The sequence below is a fragment of the Podarcis erhardii genome (genome assembly GCF_964252035.2).
Source record: "Podarcis erhardii genome assembly, chromosome: 13".
NCBI lineage: Eukaryota > Metazoa > Chordata > Lepidosauria > Squamata > Lacertidae > Podarcis > Podarcis erhardii.
In genome coordinates this window covers 38,831,526-38,851,935 of record NC_138502.1, presented here as the reverse complement: position 1 = coordinate 38,851,935, position 20,410 = coordinate 38,831,526, and the positions used below count along the sequence as shown (strand labels likewise).

Genomic DNA, 20,410 nt, shown 5'->3' with positions numbered 1-20,410 from the left:
TTGCTTATTGCTTTGTATTTGTACTTCTGCTATTTTTGCCGTTTTGCTTTGACTTACCTCAATGAAAAGTTTTTTGTTTTGTTTTTAATGATAGAATCTCTCTAAAACTAGGTGTATACCAAAATACTAAATGCAAGAGTTGGCATGCACCCCCCTTACCCGCAATGCAGCGAGTCTGGTTCTTCCTGCCTTTGTACTGCAAAAGACAGACGTACTTGCCTCCAAATCAAATGCTGATTTAAAGCTCAACTTTGACTCTCCCTCATGCCAGTTAGAGCTGCTTGCAGCCAGCTTCTGACAGAGACAGAAAGAGCTTTCCCTGAACTTGGTCCTGACAAGAATCTTGCGTATCTGGAACGAAAGTGCAGTAAGCACTTCTGCAGGTGTCTCACCACTCATGTCTGCCTCTGGACTAATTTGGTGCTAATTAATAAAAACAAAAACACCTAATGCAGTGGTACCTTGGTTCTCAAGCGCCTTGGTACTCAAACAACTTGGAACCCAAACACTGAAAACCCGGAAGTAAGTGTTCCAGTTTGCAAACTCTCTTCGGAAGCCGAACGTGCTCTGTTTTCAAGTGCCACACTTCCGTTTTGAGTGTTACGCTGAGGTCTGCCTGTTTTTGCTATTTATTTTGCGCTTTTGTTTTTGCAGCTCCTTTGTCACTGTGCGGGACCCAGTTCAGCTACTGATTGTACTGCAGTCACACAATCAGTCATTGTTTATTGCTTTCATTTTATGGATAAATGGTCTCGTTAGATAGTAAAATTCATGTTAAATTGCTGTTTTAGGGGTTGGGTTTTAAAAGACTGGAACGGATTGATCCGTTTTGCATTACTTTCTATGGGAAAGCGTGCCTTGGTTTTGGAATGCTTTGGTTTTGGAACGGACTTCCGGAACGGATTAAGCTTGAGATCCAAGGCACCACCGTATGGGAAACTGGAAAGAAGTGGCATCTGCATGCACTGTGGTGGTGCCGGCAAATCCTGCATGTTTTTATGAAACCCACCAGCGATCCCCCAAGTCCCTATAACATTATTATGAGCTCAAAATCTATTGCCAGCACTGCAGCAAGAATACTATTAGCCCAAAGATGGAAGCAAGAACAAATGCCAACAAAAGAAGAGTGGCAAATAAAACCGATGGACTATGCCGAGCTGGCGAGACTTACAGTGAAAATTCAGAACCAGCAGGATCAGACTTTCCTAAAGGACTGGAAGAAATTTATGTTGTCTTTGAAAGACAACTGTAATTACAGTGGTACCTCAGATTAAGAACTTAATTCGTTCTGGAGGTCCGTTTTTAACCTGAAACTGTTCTTAATCTGAGGTACCACTTTAGCTAATGGGGCCTCCTGCTGCTGCCGTGTGATTTCTGTTCTCATCCTGAAGCAAAGTTCTTAACCCGAGGTACTATTTCTGGGTTAGCGGAGTCTGTAACCTGAAGCATCTGTAACCCGAGGTACCACTGTACTTAACATCGCTTGTAGGGTTGCAAGAAGTTTTGTAAAGAGGACTATCCAAATTATTGTGAGAAGTACTAAGATTAGCTGATGTAAGATTGGATTTAAAACAATAAAGTGCATAATTAGAAAGGAACTTAGAAAACCATTAGAAGTGTTGATGGAAGTCCTAGGCCATGGTAGCCAAGGATTCGTTACAATGTGTTGGAGATGTTGTGTTGGAAAATGTGTGTAAAATTTAATGAAAATTAATTCAAAAACAAAAAAACAAAATCTATGGCCAGAATTTTAAGGTGGTCGTGGAAACCGCAGAGCAGGGACAAACTGAACCATGGTGGTATGTGCCGTTTCCTATTCTTCAACTCTGAGAGCTATGCCGGTTTAAGGCCGATTCACAATGCAACATGTAGAATTACTTAGAAAAGAAAAGAAAAGAAAAGAAAAGAAAAGAAAAGAAAAGAAAAGAATGGCCACTCTGGTCTCTTACCTGGTCACAGATCAACTCCCATTTCTTTTCGTTGTCATACTGGCTCAGTAGCTTCATTTTGTCTGGTGGCAAGTTCATGGAATTCTAAAGGACAAGAAGGAAAGGGGAAAAAATGACTATATTACAGATGCGGTTAGTATATAAGATGCACCTTTGCATCCACTCTGAAGGTTTAATAAAAGCTGCAAATAACAACTGAAGAGGGAGAATTCAGAACAGAGCTGATAATGGAAGCAAAGCTGATAATGGAAGCAACTTTTCTCCCCTCTTTCTAAAGCAATAGAGAACGCTTCGATATCGGTGTTTTTCTCAAAGAAGGATACTGTTTGCTCATGCATCTATTCCCAAGAATTTAGACTCCCCCCCCCCCTTTCTATACTGATTTTTTCTGGGACTCATCCCTTTTAAACAAAAAACAAACAAACTCATTTTAGTTTAAAATATGGGATTGTCACAAAGAACACTGGATACATAATATGCATAATGCTTCTTTGAAGCACATGCTTTTATAATGTCCTATACTTATTCGGTTTTGGGAAAGAGAGCAGGACTATATAAGTAAGATGCTAACAGAACAAGTTAAGATTTTCAAAGGTGAACGTTCTTTTGAACTATATACCTATTGTATGGAAAGTGACAGAACAGCAAAAAAAAAAAAAAAAGGATTCTATGCGCCTTAATGGTGGCTAAAAAACTGAGACTGATGAACTGGAAGAATAGAAAAACGATTCCCCTTAATCAATGGCTTGACAACATGACAATATTAGCAACATATGAACAGACTGCTTATAGATACAGACTTTATTTGGATAAATATAATGATAGTTGGAATGGCTTTATACAGAATATATTCTGTTATTGATAAAAAATTGTATTAGGATAATAAGACTATACACATTTGCATACTAATGTATGGAAATGCAAGTGAGCATTTTTCTTTTATTTTCATTCGGATTTTTCTTTTCACCACTTTTTTATATAAATGGAATTCTTCCAATAAAGTATCTATATCTATATCTATCTATAAAGTACACAGGCAACAAAATAATGGCTAGGAAAGGTTTGGGACCTTCTGCATGAACAGGAAAATCAACACGTTACCTACAAGTCAGAAGAAAAAAAGACAACAAGACGTTAAATGGGAAGCTATTGAAAGCTGCAGGGAAAAGCCACATTGCTTCCCCAAAGGGTGGCCTCGTAGCATCTTAAGATATTTATATAACAAAAATTTGCCAGAGATTGTAAACTGCTTCACCTCTCTCTCTGCAGTATAGTTAAAGCTTACTGGGAAATGATAGATAAAGAATTGAAAAAGATGTTAAAATAACATTTGTAAAAAAACAAAACAAAACACCCAGAAGCTTTCCTTTCGGGAATTATAGTGGAAGAGCTACCCAAAGTGTATAGAAATTTATTCATGTATGCAACTACAGCGGCAAGAACGTAATTTGCCCAAAAATAGAAAGAATAAGAAGTCCTGATGAAAGAAGAATGGATACAAATACACAGAAATGGCGAAACTTACTGGAAATATAAGAAATCAAGAAAACGAACTTTTTAATAAAAGAATGGAAATGGTTTATTGAATATTTACAAAGTGTAAACAGGTAAGAACATTGGCAGGGATATTGTAATAACCTGCAATTTTATAGGAGTATACATTCAAAGTAGATGAATAAATGATTAAGTTATGTTAATTTAGAATATGCAGGAAATATAAAAAATAAATTCCAGGAACCGCAGAAAGAGGGGGAAGGAAGTCGAGTTTCGAAATGTTGAAATGGTTGTAAAATTATTGAAATGTATAACATGGAAAATGTATTTTTTAAAAAAGGTACAGTGGGGAACAAATACCCAGGACGCAATATTGCAACCTTACTAAAAACAAGCAAATCCCTCCCTTGGGATGACCCAGATCAACTACATTGTACAAAACCGAAATGCCTGATGTGGGTGATACAAAAAGCCAGGCTTCCCTAACAACACGAATACTCATGGGTTGCTAATGTTTCCCTTTCGCCACAACACTGGAACAAAAGGGAACTCCCAGGCCCCTCGACTTGTTTGGATGAAATCAGTATGTATGTCAGTTGCACCAGGAAATTGCACGCCCATGTGATGGAAGTGGCAAGCGCTCTTGCTCAACCCAACACCTTCCCACTTCTCCCACAGAAAGGTTAGTGGTTAGAACTCATCTCTCGACAAGGCTGTACACAGGCTCACTGACAGCGCTGGAGACTTGTAATGCACCAGTTTTCTTTCCTCCCCCTCCAAAAAAAGAGGAAACACCAAGCTGGGGAAACATTTTCCGATCACTCAGCAGCCAGTGACGGCATCCATGCGCAGGGGTTGAATCTTCGCCTTTGTCACACGACACAGACTTGCTTTGAGAGGGGAGATCTCCCATTTTTACTTTTTTTTATTCTGGCCTATTTTTTATTCTCTAGGATTGCCTGAACAGCACTGACTTCAAGGAAAAGTAGATTCATCAAGAGCAAAGCAAAACGGCTTTGCATGATCCGACATTTGTTGTTCTTCCTGCAAAACCTAGGCTAAAAGATCAGAAAGCAGAGAGTTATCGTTTTTTGTTTTGCTCTTTTGCAAGTTCTCAGAAGCTTACGAATTAAGATAAAGTCAAGTTGCTTGGTGGTTCATGCCTAAGGCCTCACAATAATATCCCTAGAGATATTTGCTCTTTTTCCCAGCAAACTAAGCAAGATAAATCCCAGTTTTAGCTTTTAAATGATGTAAATATCTAAAGTATGGCAGGTAACACATGCTAGAAGCATTTCTAAGTGAAATCTGACATTATTAAAGGATATGAACACAAATATTTTGATGGATCAGGCAGGTTCCTCTTGTCCAGCATTCTGGGTTGTACTCAACCAACTGCTACTCAAAGCAGCCGTGCTGAAATTAATGACTATAACTAATTTATGTCCTTTAATTTCAATGGGCCTACTCCTGAGTAAAAGGTAGCTGAATGCAACCTCTTGTTTCCTATGCTGAAATACAAAATACGATTGTAGAAGATGACACTTTTTTCACTACTGAAGTTTTAATCAATTCAGCATTAATACCTGGGTTCAGCTGATGCTAAATATCAATATTTCTTAACATCTAATGTATCAAAGCATCTATATTTGTTATTTATAGGCATTAACAGATTCTATTTTTGAGTGTATATTTTGTACTCATCTTTAATTTTTTTTGTAGGTCTGATTAAAAGAAGTTACTAAATTACAAAAAATAACTATGTTTGGATCAGCCAGATCTCGGTAGTTGACAAATGAGATGATTGCAAATCCTTAACAGGCTTACTACAGAGTAAGCCGTATTGAACTCAAGGCTGATTACTTCTGAGTAAATGCTTAAGGTTGTTCTGCAAGTTTCTCATCCCAAACCTCAGTAGCCACAATAAGGAAATGGATACGGCAGTTATTAGCTGCAGTTAAGCACACATGGATAACAGAAGCAACCAAACTGAAGGAAGAATTTAAAATCTGCCGGGCAGACCCTACAACATCTCTTTTATTGCAGTGGAGCCTTTTGCACAAATCTTTCTAACCTTTTAGCATTTAAAAGCGGCCTTGGCTGTTGGGGCCTTGAGATTTTGAGAGCCTACAGGAGCCTCGCCTGGCATACCTGTTACTATGGCAACCAGAAGAGCTGCCATATTGAAAGGGGCTGCTGGCGTTCAAGGTTACCTTGCAACCAGAAGAGCTGCCCATGTTATTACCAGCTTCACAAGGTTGTCTATCTAGCTGGTTGAAACAGGAAGACTCCTGATGCTCGCCTGAGAAAAGTCGTTCAAATCTCAGGGCTTAAAAATATGGGGTGCAGCCTCACCCCGATCTTTCTGTAGTGTTTTTGTGTTTTTTTTAACAGTGATTTAGGCTTGGAACAAGTCAAAATCCTTAAGAGGAGTCCTGTACCTTTATAGGTAGAACCAAGTGGTATTGGAAAAACACACTGCCAAACCTTCATTAGCTAGAGTTACAGGAATGTGGGATCAGAGGACGTTTATAGGGGAGAATCAGCGGGCTGAAGGAAGGGGCACATAACCCTTTCCACAAATGACAAATGTCAAAAGATTTTGAATAAATGGACAAGTTATAGGAATTGGATAGCAGGGGGGAAGCCAACCCAAGCATCCAAATTAGAATGAATAATCTGTGCACATGGTTTTGAAGAGAGAACAATTTTTGGGGGGAGGGGTTAAAGGGGAGGGAGGAAGAGGGGGAAATTAGGATAAATGAGTAGGGACAAAAGTATATACTGTTATGCATAATGAACAGGAGGGTGATTTTGATGTATGTTATTGTTAGATTTTTGACTGGATGTTTCTGTAAGTTATTTGACATCCCTGGATGAAAGTGTGATTATAAAGAATGGAAACAAACAACAACAACAACAACAATAATAATCATAAAGTGGCTAGCCCTATTTTCTCTCCTCTGCTCCCTTTAAATACCACCTGCTTCTTCCTCAACTGTATGACTTCTAGTCTGAAAGCCCAGCTACCGAAAAAGTCAATGAAAAATTGCTTGCAAAGAATGAGGAGGAGCCGAAGATAGAGAATGTGGTTTTTTTTTTTTTTTTAATAAATATTTATTAAAGTTTTTAAATATAAATGCACACATAATAAACAATCTTACTTCTTTTACAACAATTTCAACACTTCTTTGGACTCCCTCACGTCTCCCGCTCCCATTTACATCGTTAAAAATTTTTTCCAAACAAATTATCAACCATATTGTCAGGAAAGCAGTGTTTAATGTCTGGACAAAATATAAAGACTTATTGGAAAATAAAACTCCAAGGTGGCTTTCACCTCTGGAGGCTAAGGCCCTAAAAAGACCCAATATGGAGGCCAAATGGCCAAAATATTGGGAAATATTAGAAAAAGATGGAGACAATTGGAAATTGCAGAGTTTGGAGAAAATGAAAGATAAGGTGCGAGACTGGTTACATTATGCTCAGATTAAAGAAGTTTTTAAAAATGACAAAAAGTTAGGGTTCCAGGTGGAGAAATCGAAGTTAGAAACAGAATTGTTAGAACCAAAGACCAAGGTACTATCTAGAATGTATAACTTGCTGCTAAAATGGAATACACAAGACGAAATGGTTAAATCGGCTATGATAAAATGGGCACAGGACATTGGGCATAACATTATGTTTGAGGACTGGGAAAGGTTGTGGACCACTGGGCTGAACTTCACCGCATGTAATGCTCTGAAGGAAAATGTAATGAAAATGATATATAGATGGTACATGACCCCAGTTAAACTTGCCAAAATATACCATTCGTCTGATAATAAATGTTGGAAATGCAGAGAAAATGAAGGAACATTCTTTCACCTCTGGTGGACATGCCCTAAGGTGAAGGCCTTCTGGGAAATGATATATAATGAGCTGAAAAAGGTATTTAAGTATACCTTCACAAAGAAACCAGAGGCCTTCCTTCTGGGTATTGTCGGCCAGAAGGTGTTAAAGAAGGATCGAACATTTTTTATGTATGCAACAACGGCAGCAAGGATTCTTATTGCAAAAAACTGGAAAACTCAAGATCTACCCACACTGGAAGAGTGGCAGATGCAGCTGATGGACTATATGCAACTGGCCGAGATGACCGGCAGAATTCGTGATCTGGGAGAAGAGAAGATGGAGGAAGACTGGGAGAAATTCAAGATGTATCTACAAAAACATTGTAATTTGGTTGAATGTTAAGAAGGATGCTAGATTATAAAAAATTGGCCACCACTAAACTAGATTTAAATTTGATGATAAGTGAGACTAAAGAAAATATAAAATTTTTTTGGAAGAAGTGCTAGATTATATTTGAATGAGTGGACATGAGATTGTAAGCAAGTTGAGAATGTGGTTTTGGGGGGTGGCGTGGGGGACAATTTAATTTTCAGAATGTTTTTCATTTTGTGCAGCAAGCAAAGATGTTTCGTAGTATCTAAATTAAAATGTTTAGCAGGTATACTTTGCAAAATACTGGGGGGGGGCAGGGCGGGCAAAAAAACCAGGTGAGAAGTATGGGGTGAAAATAAAGGAATCAACATAGGAGCCATTTTACAACCTCTTCCTTTCGTATATGATCTACAGATTAAAGATGGATTTCACCCACTGTGGCCAAGTGTATGAGGTCCATGTTGAATCAACAAAATTAGGAAGTGGAAGCTGCTTTTGCAGAAATATGTCAACATATTTCAGGTTCTTATTTCCTTTAATTTGTGATTGAGGATTATCTAGCACAAGGCTCCCTTAGATCTTATTGAGCCAAGACATGAAAAATGGGAGTTCAGCCTCTTTCCCGCCCCTCAATCTGAGGTCAAAAGCAAGAAAGGGATACAGTGGTACCTTGGTTTTCAAACACCTTAGTTCTCAAACGCCCAAAACCCGGAAGTAAGTGTTCCATTTTTCGAACGTTTTTCGGAAGCCGAACATCCGATGCAGCCGTTAGCTATTGTTTCTGGGGCACCTGCACCAATCAGAAGCTGCGCCTTGGTTTTCAAACATTTCGGAAGGCAAACGAACTTCCAGAACAGATTACGTTTGGTGCTTTTGTTTTTTCTCTTTATTTTGTGCTTTTGTTTTTAATGCTTTTTCAGTTAATTTGTTTTTGTGACTGTGTGGAACCCACTTCAGCCACTGATTGATTGATTGATTGATTGACTGATTGTCTGAGTGCGGAAATGTATAAAAGCCCCCCCATCAAAATACTGACTATCATCAGTGCAGGTAAGAAAAAAAAAATTTCAATTTTTATCATCTACAATACCGTCTTATTTATTTTATAGTACAGTACATTGTTTATTTCTTTCATTTTATAGATCAGTGGTCTCATTAGATAGTAAAATTCATGTTAAATTGCTGTTTGAGGGGTTGTTTTTAAAAGTCTGGAACGGATGAATCCATTTTGTATTACTTTCTGTGGGAAAGCGTGCCTTGGTTTTGGAACGCTTTGGTTTTGGAATGGTCTTCCGGAACGGATTAAGTTTGAGAACCAAGGTACCACTGTATGTGGAACAGAAGATAGTCTCTGCGGTCCATCTTGCCACACTGCCCCTTCCAAAATGTATCTGTCAGAGAAGATCTGTCCAAAAATTCATCCAAGTGGGATGACAAGGGGGTGGGGAGGGCGAGGAACAAGACACACCCTTCCCCCCATTGGAACTTACAGTGGTGCCCCGCAAGACGGAAAACCCGCTAGACGAAAGGGTTTTCCATTTTGGAGGCGCTTCGCAAAACGAATTTCCCTATGGGCTTGCTTCGCAAGACAAAAATGTCTTGCGAGTTCCTGTGGGGTTTTTTTCCTCACCCCCCCCCCCTTTTTCTAAGCCGCTAAGCCGCTTATCAGCTGATCCGCTAAGCCGCTAAGCCGCTAAAAGCCGCTAAGAGCACTAATCCGCTAAGCCATCAATGGGCTTGCTTCGCAAGATGAAAAAACCGCTAGACGAAGAGACTCGCGGAACAGATTAATTTCGTCTTGCGAGGCACCACTGTATAAGAGCAAATCCAGTGACTCTTTTCTTGATCGTCTACTGAACGGTCTGTGCCCTTTTGCCCACTCCAACAAATATTATCCAAAATTTCCCGCCACTCTTTTCATCTTATTGTGAAAGAAGTGGATCATTTGGACTCGAATCTTGGGAGAGTTCAGAACACCCCATTTTGAGGGTTAACCAATGAGACATAATTATAACCCAGTGAGATCTGAGAGCACCCCCAGCACTGAGCTTGGAACAGATATCATCGAAGATTTGCTGTAATGGGCTCTGAACCCAGAGAGACTGCCCCGTATACTCTAGCTATCGCCTGAACAACAGACAGCAGCACAGTACTGGACCATGCCATTCACAGAGAGGTGGGGTTTTCTGCTCTTCTGAGTCCACTTGGACCCCACAAATGTCTCAATCAATTAAACAGTTAGTGCTGAGGGGGGAGAGAGAGATGGGACACAGCCCCCGCCTCATCCCTTGGCTTATGCAAAAGCAATTGCATCTTAAGTTGTTAGGTTTGATGTCAGTGGAAGGGGCATCATAAATCGCCTGGAGGGCAGCCATGCCAAAATTCATTATTCCTCAGAATATGGTTGTCTCCAGGTGATCAAAAGCTGCTGCAGCATCGAGTGACAGTAGTGTTAATAAGCGAACACCTGCCTTTGTCTACAATCACGGATTCCACTCAGCATCCTTCGGAGGTTTTCCACAATAGGCCACTGTGAGACCAAACAAAAAACCACTTTGGGGAGACTTAGTAGTGTGCCTTAACTTATTTGGACAACTAACGAGGAGAGTGAAAATTTCTTTGCAGCCTGTTTTCTTTTTTCAAAAAGGGATAAATGTTATATGGTTCCGCAGGAGTATTATCACTGCCCTGATATTTGCCTCCTTCCAGGAAGGTGAAATCATGATCCCCGCCCCGGCGGAACCTTATTAAACAAATCCACCATCGGCAAATGAAGCGTGTTCAGAAACAGTTTCTTTTTTCCCAATAAATTCTGTCCGGAAGCCATCTCTTACCAAGATGTTATTACCCTTTAGGGGTTTCCCCTTCATTGTCTTTCTTTAACAATAGTTCTCCATCAACGCTACACAGGCTTTCATCGGTTTGTATTACTTCTTCATATTACCTCCTGATGAATGCTGCATGTACACAGCTCACATCTACTGAGCTTAAAAAAACAACCCAGGATCTATTGCCCACCCCATCAGGGGTCTCTTTGAGGCAAACCAGTGTTTCCCAAGCTTGGGTTTTTGGACTACAACTCCCATCATCCCTAGCTAAGTCAGGGATGATGGGAATTGTAGTTCAAAAACTGCCGGATACCTATGTTTGGGAAAACACTGGCGTAGACCTTTAGAATAATACCTGGCACACCTCTCTGATGCATAGCTGTCAACCTTCACTTTTTTTGCGGGAAATTCCCTTATTCCAGCGCCATTTCCTGCTGCTTTCCGCTGCTATCCCAGATTCTTAGATATCCTGTAGACTGTCCCTGGGACAGGTGAGGCTGCTGATCCCTTATTTTCAAATCTGAAAGTTGACAGCTATGCTCTGATGCATCTTTAGTCCCTTCGCAGCTAGTCCCCCTTGACACCAGATAAGGTAAAAGGACCCCTGGAAGGTTAAGTCTGGTCAAAGTCGACTCTGGGGTTGCAGCGCTCATCTGGCTTTCAGGCCGAGGGAGCCAGCGCTTGTCCACAGATAGCTTTTCAGGACAGCATGATGGAAACCAGAGCGCATGAAAATGCCGTTTACCTTCCGGCCGCAGTGGTACCTATTTATCTACTTGCACAGGCATGCTTTCGAACTGCTAGGTTGGCAGGAGCTGGGACAGAGAAAAGGGAGCTCACCCCGTTGCGGGGATTTGAACTGCTGAACTTCTGATCGGCAAGCCCAAGAGACTCAGTGGTTTAGACCACAGCGCCACCAGCATCTGGTTGAGATCAGGTAGGCTGGAAGGCAAGGAGGCCAAACTGTAGATGGAGTCAGAGCCAAGAACAGGTGAAGCCCACATACAGGTGGATTGGCTATAAATGAGAAGGTGGATGGGCAGAAGCTGGCTGAAGGCAGACTGAGATCGGTGGGGCAGTGCCCCACTTGCCCCAACGGACCAGCCTCTACCTCCTTAGCATTAGTTAATGGTTCTCTTTGTATGTTGTTCCCACGCTGCCTGGAGGAGCCATCCTCAAGGCGAGGCACCTGGGTAAGAACCATGTGGTCTGCAGCCACGGAAATTCTGTCAAAAGGAAAAGAGCACCCCAGTCTCCAATAGATCCAAATTTAGTGTGTTTATATGTGAGGAGGAGGCAATCTGGTTTCTTCTCTCCAGAAGCCTGTGTTCCAGATCTCAGGATTTTACAGCAGTCCTCCCCACTTCCCACTGCTTCTTAAGGTAAGAGGGGACACCGCTACGGCCTCGAATGGCAACACCACAATACCTGTTGCACCTGAAATACTCAGTTCTCTCAGGTAAGATTTGGTCAGCCGTTGTCGTGTATAGCAAGCTCAATCCACTCATGTCCTTTCATAACTACAGTGGTAACTCGGGTTAAGAACTTAATTTGTTCTGGAGGTCTGTTCTTAACCTGAAACTGTTCTGAACCTGAAGCACCACTTTAGCTAATGGGGCCTCCCGCTGCCGCTGCCGCACGATTTCTGTTCTCATCCTGAAGCAAAGTTCTTAACCCGAGGTACTATTACTGGGTTAGCGGAGTCTGTAACCTGAAGTGTCTGTAACCTGAAGCGTCTGTAACCTGAGGTTTAGAGATGATGTCACATATCACCCGGATGTTACCACAGCGCACTTTAAGCCTATCGTCGTCGTTCTACAGTGGTGCCTCGCAAGATGAAATTAATCCGTTCCGTGAGGCTCTTCGTATAGCGGTTTTTTCGTCTTGCGAAGCAAGCCCATTGACAGCTTAGCGGATTAGCGCTATTAGCGGTTTAGCGGCTTTTAGCGGATCAGCTGATAAGCGGTTTAGGGGCTTAGGAAAAGGGGGGGAAAGGGGAAAAAACCCGCAGGAACTCGCAAGACATTTTCGTCTTGCGAAGCAAGCCCATAGGGAAATTCGTTTTGCGAAGCGCCTCCAAAACGGAAAACCCTTTCGTCTAGCGGGTTTTCCGTCTTGCGAGGCGTTCGTCTTGCGGGGCACCACTGTATTTCTACGCTACCTTTCCACGAAAAGAACCATGCTCAAAGCAGCTTGCAACAGAGGAAAAAGGAGCACGTCTCACAATCAACCATCGCATGGACAGTTTCATTGCAACATAATAAACAGCAACCTAATGACAAATAAAACAACATGTGGTGGTGGGACACTCCACATTTCAGTTTGCTGCTGTCATCCATCTGTCACAAGAGACAATTTTCAGTACTATAAATATAACAATATTACATACTAATACCATTACACTTCCTGAGAACAGCAAGACCAGGCACTTTGTGCAGGATGGGCCACGCAGACTTATATCTGTTTGAAGTCAACCCTTATGTATGTTTTACATAACTGCAAGGAGAAAGTTAAGAGGAGGACACGTGTAACCTCTGCTCTTTCAGGCTTCTTGAACCTATTTGAGTCCAGGAATGCCAAAATCACCACTGTCAGCCGCTGGCCACCTCCACAAAGTCTTTAGCAGTAGCTAGCAAAAAAAATTATGCTGGTTGGGAATGTGGGACACAAATGGAAGAGCAGAGCATTCGGAAGGTATCAAACAGTAAGACAGCGGTGAGGTACCCATTTTGGCCCGGCAGGCCACATCCTTATCTAAAAAGGTAAAGTACCCCTGGATGGTGAAGTCCACTCAAAGGCGACTATGGGGTTGTGGCGCTCATCTCGCTTTCAGGCTGAGGGAGCAGGCATTTGTCCACAGACAGCTTTCCGGGTCATGTGGCCAGCAGGACTAAACTGCTTCTGGCACAACGGGACACCGTGACGGAAACCAGAGTGCACAGAAACACCATTTACCTTCCTGCCGCAGCGGTACCTATTTGTCTACTTGCACTGGTGTGCTTTCAAACTGCTAGGTTGGCAGGAGCTGGGACAGAGCACCCCGTCGCAGGGATTCAAACCGCCGACCTTCTGATCAGCAAGCCCAAGAGGCTCAGTGGTTTAGACCACAGTGCCACCTGTGTCTGTCCTCACCCCTGTAGCAGGTGGGCTGGGCAGGGCAAACCAACCATCCAACACTTGACATTGTTACGATGCTACATGTTTGACAGGTGGGCTGTCAAAAGTTCCTTGCATAGTGTTCCCCATGCACCCAACAACTTTAATACATCCCCCCCCCCCATACATAGTATGTGAGGGGCGGCTGCTAACTAGTGCCTTTGCAGGGTCCACACTCGTTTTTTACTTTCTCCCTCTTGCAAAGAAAACGTTTTGCAGGCAGCCTTGGGGCTTCCTTCTCCTCCATGTGGCTCAGCCTGAGTTGTGCTAATGGACTTTCATTCTTGCAAAGGGAATATCATGCCGAGATAGGGTGCGGCAGAAGGGGAGGAACAACAAGAACTCCATGCCAAAAGGTGGTGGGAAGTCAACAAAAACAGGAGAAAGGACGAAATTGTGTTCTGAATGTGTATTTTTAAAATGTTGAAACTTAATCAAATGCCGTATTTTTCACTCCATAGGGCGCACCAGACAATAGGGCGCACCTAGTTTTTAGGGGGGGAAATAAAGGGGAAAAAAATATCCCCCCCCAGCCCCCAGAACAAGTCCAGCACAACCTCGCCACTGCTCCCAGAGCTTGCGGGGCCGGGGTTCCCCTGACCCCAGCCCCCAGAACAGGCTGCTATCCGCAAGCCTTCGGAGCCCGAAGGCTTGCGGATAGCAGCCTGAAGCCCAGGGAGCACAGTGGGAGTTGGCGCTGCGCTCCCCGGGCTTCAGGCTTCAGGCTGCTATCTGCAAGCCTTGGGAGCCCGGCGGGAACTCCTGCCGCGCTCAGAAGGCTTGCGGATAGCTGCCTGAAGCCTGGAGAGTGAGAGGAGTCGGTGCGCACCGGTCCCTCTCGCTCTCCAGGCTTCAGCGAAAGCCTGCATTCGCTCCATAGGACGCACACACATTTCCCCTTCATTTTTGGAGGGGGAAAAGTGCGTCCTATAGATCGAAAAATACGGTATAATCGGGGCGGGGAGGGAGAATAGCATGTTGTTGCACAGCAAGCAGGAGGAGCTTGGAACGAGCTTTGGGCATGGTGGAACAGCAAGGCAATAAAAGCTGCTTGCATCTGCTCTGCATAGCACTTTCAAGTGTTCAAAAAGCATTTCACATGCATTATCTAGTCATAGCCCTTACCACAACAACCTTGTAAATATAATTATACCCTATATTGCAGATGGAGAGCCTGAGAGAGAATGGGTTGTCAAGGCCAATGAGATTCAAAGTAGGTATATAGCTAGCCCAAAAGTCCTTTCCCTCCCCCCAGCCACTAGAAAGTCAAACTCTTTCGGCTAAGGAGATTTCATTGCCTTCCACACTTTCAAATATATCTTTCAGGACTAGTAACTTGCAATTTTAAAAAAGCAACACCAGCAGCAGGCAATATTCATAGGAAGCTGGATTCTGCCACCAATATCCCCATTTTACAGATTTTCTGGATGGAATAGCAGCCCTGGTTAACAGACCCCTTTCAGCAGAGCCACCCTAATCCCAAACTCCCTGCAGAAAAGTTGTGGGGGTTGTGTGTTGCAAGACGATCTGACGGATTTTGAAAAGCTGATTTGCAATAAACTGATGCTGCAGCAAGGGAACACAAGTACCTTTTCTTTTTTTCTTTTTTTTTGCTTTTATTGTTTTGACCCCGATGGTTTGCATTTAAAACACCTTGCACATTACTGTTTGAAATGTCCCTGGGCCTCTCTCCACCTCCATTAAGAACCTCTTTAGTACACCTACTGCCTTCTCCCCAGAAAGGTACTTATTTAAGTCACTCGCCAACTTGAAGTCTTCTGTTAAGTGTTTTTACAATGAGCTTAATGGACTGAGCCTCTCCCTGTCGACCTTCAGTTCCCTACTGTCGGACTTGTTTACCTCCTCTTGAAACTACACTTAGAAATCACGGGAGTGGGGAGATCTCTAGTTTCTTAAAATAAAGAAACACTGCAAAACGAAAGGGGCTTGCTCAGACAGCACTGGTTTAGCAAACCCTTCAGATATTCACCTGCTTCAATCTCTTGTTTGTTTACATGCTCAAGGTGAAATGAATCAGGAGGTTGAAACTAGTTAACAGCGAGAGCCCAAAAGCCCTGGCAAGATCTCTTCCATCTTGGGATAAATGAGCCTGGTCTAGTTGGGGAGCTCACACAACCCCCTAGACCAGCCTTCCTCAACCTGGTGTCACCCAGATGTTGTTGCACTACAAATCCCATCAGCCACAGGCAGCACAGCAATGGTCAGGGATGATGGGAGTTGTAGTCCAAAACATCTGGAAGGTTGGAGAAGGCTGCCCTAGAGAAACCCAATTATCTGTGAGTCATGGGCTTTGGGACTTCAACTGGGAACGTCCAGGGTCCAGGGCTGGGTGGCGTTGTGGTCTAACCACTGAGGTTCTTGGGCTTGCTGATCAGAAGGACAGCGGTTTGAATCCCCGCAACGGAGTGAGCTCCCGTTGCTCTGTCCCAGCTCCTGCCAACCTAGCAGTTCGAAAGCATGCCAGTGCAAGCAGATAAATAGATACCGCGTTATAGCGGGAAGGTAAACGGCGTTTCCGTGTGCTGCGCTGGTGCTGGCTCACCAGAGCAGCTTCGTCATGCTGGCCACGTGACCCGGATTTGGGTGGCACGCGTACTTATGGTTGGAGAAAAAGAAGAGTCATAGAGCTTTTGAAAACCACATCTTCCGAAGATCGTTAATTGAAGTATGGGATAGATATAAAAATTTATTGGAATCAGGAATTCCACACTGGTTGTCCCCACTAGAGGTTATGAGTGTTAAGAAAACTAATATGAGAGGGAACTGGATCACTTATAGAGAATTGGTCGTTAAAGAGGGAGAGAAATGGAAAATGAAGCCATATGAACAAGTAAAAGAATATGTATTTGATTGGTTGCACTACTATCAGATAAATGATATGTTTAAAAAAGAGTTGAAAGAGAAGGGTTATATAGAAAAAGACTCAACATTTCAAACAGAAATTGTGAATAATGATTGTATAAAATGTTATTGGAATGGTATATGATGGTCAAGGAAGTTAAGTCGGTAATGATTCACTGGGCCAGAGATTTTGGTTACAATATATATTTTGAAGACTGGGCTAAAGTATGGAATGATAACCTGAAGTTTACAGCATGCACCACCTTAAAGGAAAATGTTATGAAAATGGTATATAGATGGTACATTACACCTGTTAAATTAGCAAAAATGTTTAAAATGTGTAATAAGTGTTGGAAATGTAAAGAGAAAGAAGGAACATTTTTTCACATGTGGTAGGAATGCAAGAAAGTAAGGGGGTTTTGGGAGATGATATATAGTGAGTTAAAGAAGATGTTGAAATATAATTTTGTAAAGAAACCAGAAGCCTTTCTTTTAGGAATGACAAGAAATGAAATAAATAGAAAGGATCATAAGCTCTTTCAGTATGCAACTACTGCAGCGAGAATATTGATGGCCCAAAAATGGAAGCAGGAAGAACTACCGACGCTTGAAGAATGGAGAATGAAGTTAACGGACTATGCAGAACTCGATAAACTAACTGGAAAAATAAGATATCAACGAGATCACAAGTTCATTGAGGATTGGGGAAAATTTTCTGAGTATTTGAAAAGTGTATGTGATGAGCAAACAACGCTAGTGGGTTTTAAAGAAGCTTTGTGAAAGAATAAGGAATATTGCAAGAAGGCAAATATGTTTGTAAAGGTATCTTAAAAGGCGATATTAATTTTGGGAATGCGTAGATAATAAATTCAAATACGGATGATTGTCAGAGAAGCTGAGGGAAGTCCAAAAGAGAAAAATATGTTAATTGGGTATTGTTAATTGGAGATATTTGTGTAAAACTTAATAAAAAATTATTTTTAAAAAAAAGATAAATAGGTACCACTGCAGCCGGAAGATAAACAGCATTTCCAGGCGTTCTGGTTTCCGTCACGGTGTCCCGTTGTGCCAGAAGCGGTTTAGCCATGCTGGCCCCACAATCCAGAAAGCTGTCTGTGGACAAACGCCAGCTTCCTCGGCCTGAAGGCGAGATGAGCGCCACAACCCCATAGTCGCCTTAGACTGGACTTAACCATCCAGGGGTCCAGGGCTGGGGCCCAGCTACTCTCAGTAGGGCTGCCAGATCTCTGCCAAGGCTGGGCCACGAGACGGCAGTCTAAGTGGGGCCCATGGAACCATCCTGTCAGCAAAGAGGAGTCCGTTAGACCCACTGGACAAACCAGGAGGTAGGCTTGAGGGCAAGCCAGAAGTCAGGATCAAAGTGCAACCACAAATACAGTGGTACCTCCGGTTGCGAACGGGATCCGTTCCAGAGGCCCGTTCGCAACATGAAAAGAACGCAACCCGCAGCGGCGCGTCTGCGCACGCATGGGTTGCGATTCGCCGCTTCTGCGCATGCGCGTGACGTCATTTTGCGGCAAAACCGGGAAGTAACCCTTTCTGGTACTTCCGGGTTGCCACGGGACATAACCTGAAAGAACGTAACATGAAGCAGACGTAACATGAGGTGTGACTGTATAAGCTGAAGCTCAGGAGGACCACAAGAACTCAAAGAGGACCTTGCTGGGACAGGAAGCCACAGCCCGCAGTTCAAAGGTACACCACACAGGGGAAGTGGACTCCGAACCAGCCATCCCTGACAGAATCCCTGGAGGGATACAAAATCTAACAGAATATGATGGGAGCACATGATGGCGCCTGGCTGATCAGTGGAGGAACATGGCTGTTTCTGGCATCCTGGGGTTGGAGACAGATTGACAGGGGAGGGGCAGCAGCACAGCTATTAAGAGGTCTCATCAAGCAAAGCAAATAAATAAATAAAAATAATAATAATTTTTTAAAAAAGAAAAAGCTTTCCCCTTCATTAGGGCCCCTCATTCCAAGCTAAACTGCTGCAACTGGGCCAAAACAAACAAGATGAATTTTAACAGGGAGAAATGTAAAGTATTGCACTTGGGCAAAAAAAATGAGAGGCACAAATACAAGATGGGTGACACCTGGCTTGAGAGCAGTACATGTGAAAAGGATCTAGGAGTCTTGGTTGACCACAAACTTGACATGAGTCAACAGTGTGACGCGGCAGCTAAAAAAGCCAATGCAATTCTGGGCTGCATCAATAGGAGTATAGCATCTAGATCAAGGGAAGTAATAGTGCCACTGTATTCTGCTCTGGTCAGACCTCACCTGGAGTACTGTGTCCAGTTCTGGGCACCACAGTTCAAGAAGGACACTGACAAACTGGAACGTGTCCAGAGGAGGGCAACCAAAATGGTCAAAGGCCTGGAAACGATGCCTTATGAGGAACGGCTAAGGGAGCTGGGCATGTTTAGCCTGGAGAAGAGGAGGTTAAGGGGTGATATGATAGCCATGTTCAAATATATAAAAGGATGTCACATAGAGGAGGGAGAAAGGTTGTTTTCTGCTGCTCCAGAGAAGCGGACACGGAGCAATGGTTCCAAACTACAAGAAAAAAGATTCCACCCAAACATTAGGAAGAACTTCCTGACAGTAAGAGCTGTTCGACAGTGGAATTTGCTGCCAAGGAGTGTGGTGGAGTCTCCTTCTTTGGAGGTCTTTAAGCAGAGGCTTGACAACCATATGTCAGGAGTGCTCTGATGGTGTTTCCTGCTTGGCAGGGGGTTGGACTCGATGGCCCTTGTGGTCTCTTCCAACTCTATGATTCTATGATTCTATGATTCAGATCAAACCTGGAGACTAGGAAACCCCAACGGTGGCGTTTGTGTGCACAGCAGCCTGATAAGAGTACTAATATTGAGTTTATTTCTGGAGGAAATTTGTAATTCATTTAAAAGACCACTGTAAACGATCACTGGCAGGGATGCAATGACACTTGTAATGCAGATTTTTTAAATGATAATTATGGATACTTAACAGATGGATAATGGTAAAGGATGCAGCAAACTACTGTTAGATCACAATGTCAAAAATAAGTATGGAGCTATGCAGAGGCACACATCATGATTTGTGATATATTGCCAGGTCAAAAAATTCTGAAACCAGTATCATGATAGGGACGTGAAACCAGTTTTGGACAATACAGCGCCCAACCTTTACACACATCACGATTTGCGATATATTGCCAGGTGAAAGATTATGAAACCAGTATCACGATATGGACTTCAAACGGGTTTTGGAAAATCTCTCACCCAGCCTTGCTCCTCGCCTTCATCTATTCTAAAGCAAATCCAGAGTTTCCTGCGCCAGGAAAATGTGTGAGAAAAGGGATGATAAAAAGAGCTTCACTAGTGCAATTCCTCAGGGGTTTTTATTTTTTTATGTTTTAACACATCCCTTGCCTCCAACATTAGTGCTGGCCTACCAATTCTCAGAGGTATCCCACTGTTCAGGGCTGATGAGCTGTAGCTGAAAGGAATCTCAATTCCTCCTCCAGATTTTGCCCGCCCTGATGTCCAAAGTCCTGCAGGATCTCAGATGAACTGCAAGTGACATTTTCTTGGCTACCATCCCAGATTTCAGCCAACCCGAATTACTGATGGCGTCAGCAATCTAGATGTTGCAGTGGCATCACCAGCCTAAAGTTAACCAGCCATAGAAAACATTATCTTTCCACCTCCTGGCTTTCGTCTCCTTTCTGCTCCCTGCAGCAACAAAGTACTTTTCCTCTGCTGATACGCCCTTATCCTGCTATCGCAAGAAATCACAAGCAGCACTGCATCTCTGCAGAGCGGATATTTAGGGAATCTCGCCATTATCACAGAAGTCAGGAGTCACCTTGCCCAACCTGCAGTAACAACATTTCCTAGAGAGTATATT

The 20,410-nt window shown here is 42.9% G+C and overlaps 1 protein-coding gene across 7 annotated transcripts in view; it reads right to left on the bottom strand.

The window, feature by feature from the left end:
* Positions 1 to 20,410, bottom strand: part of FMNL1 (formin like 1) — a 123,415-nt gene that overhangs the window by 69,068 nt on the left and 33,937 nt on the right. For all 7 annotated transcript variants that reach the window (XM_081837633.1, XM_081837632.1, XM_081837638.1 and 4 more), the window contains exon 2: positions 1,950 to 2,033. In XM_081837633.1, the coding sequence (XP_081693759.1) occupies positions 1,950 to 2,033 (84 nt within the window). The remainder of the gene's footprint in view (positions 1 to 1,949; positions 2,034 to 20,410) is intronic.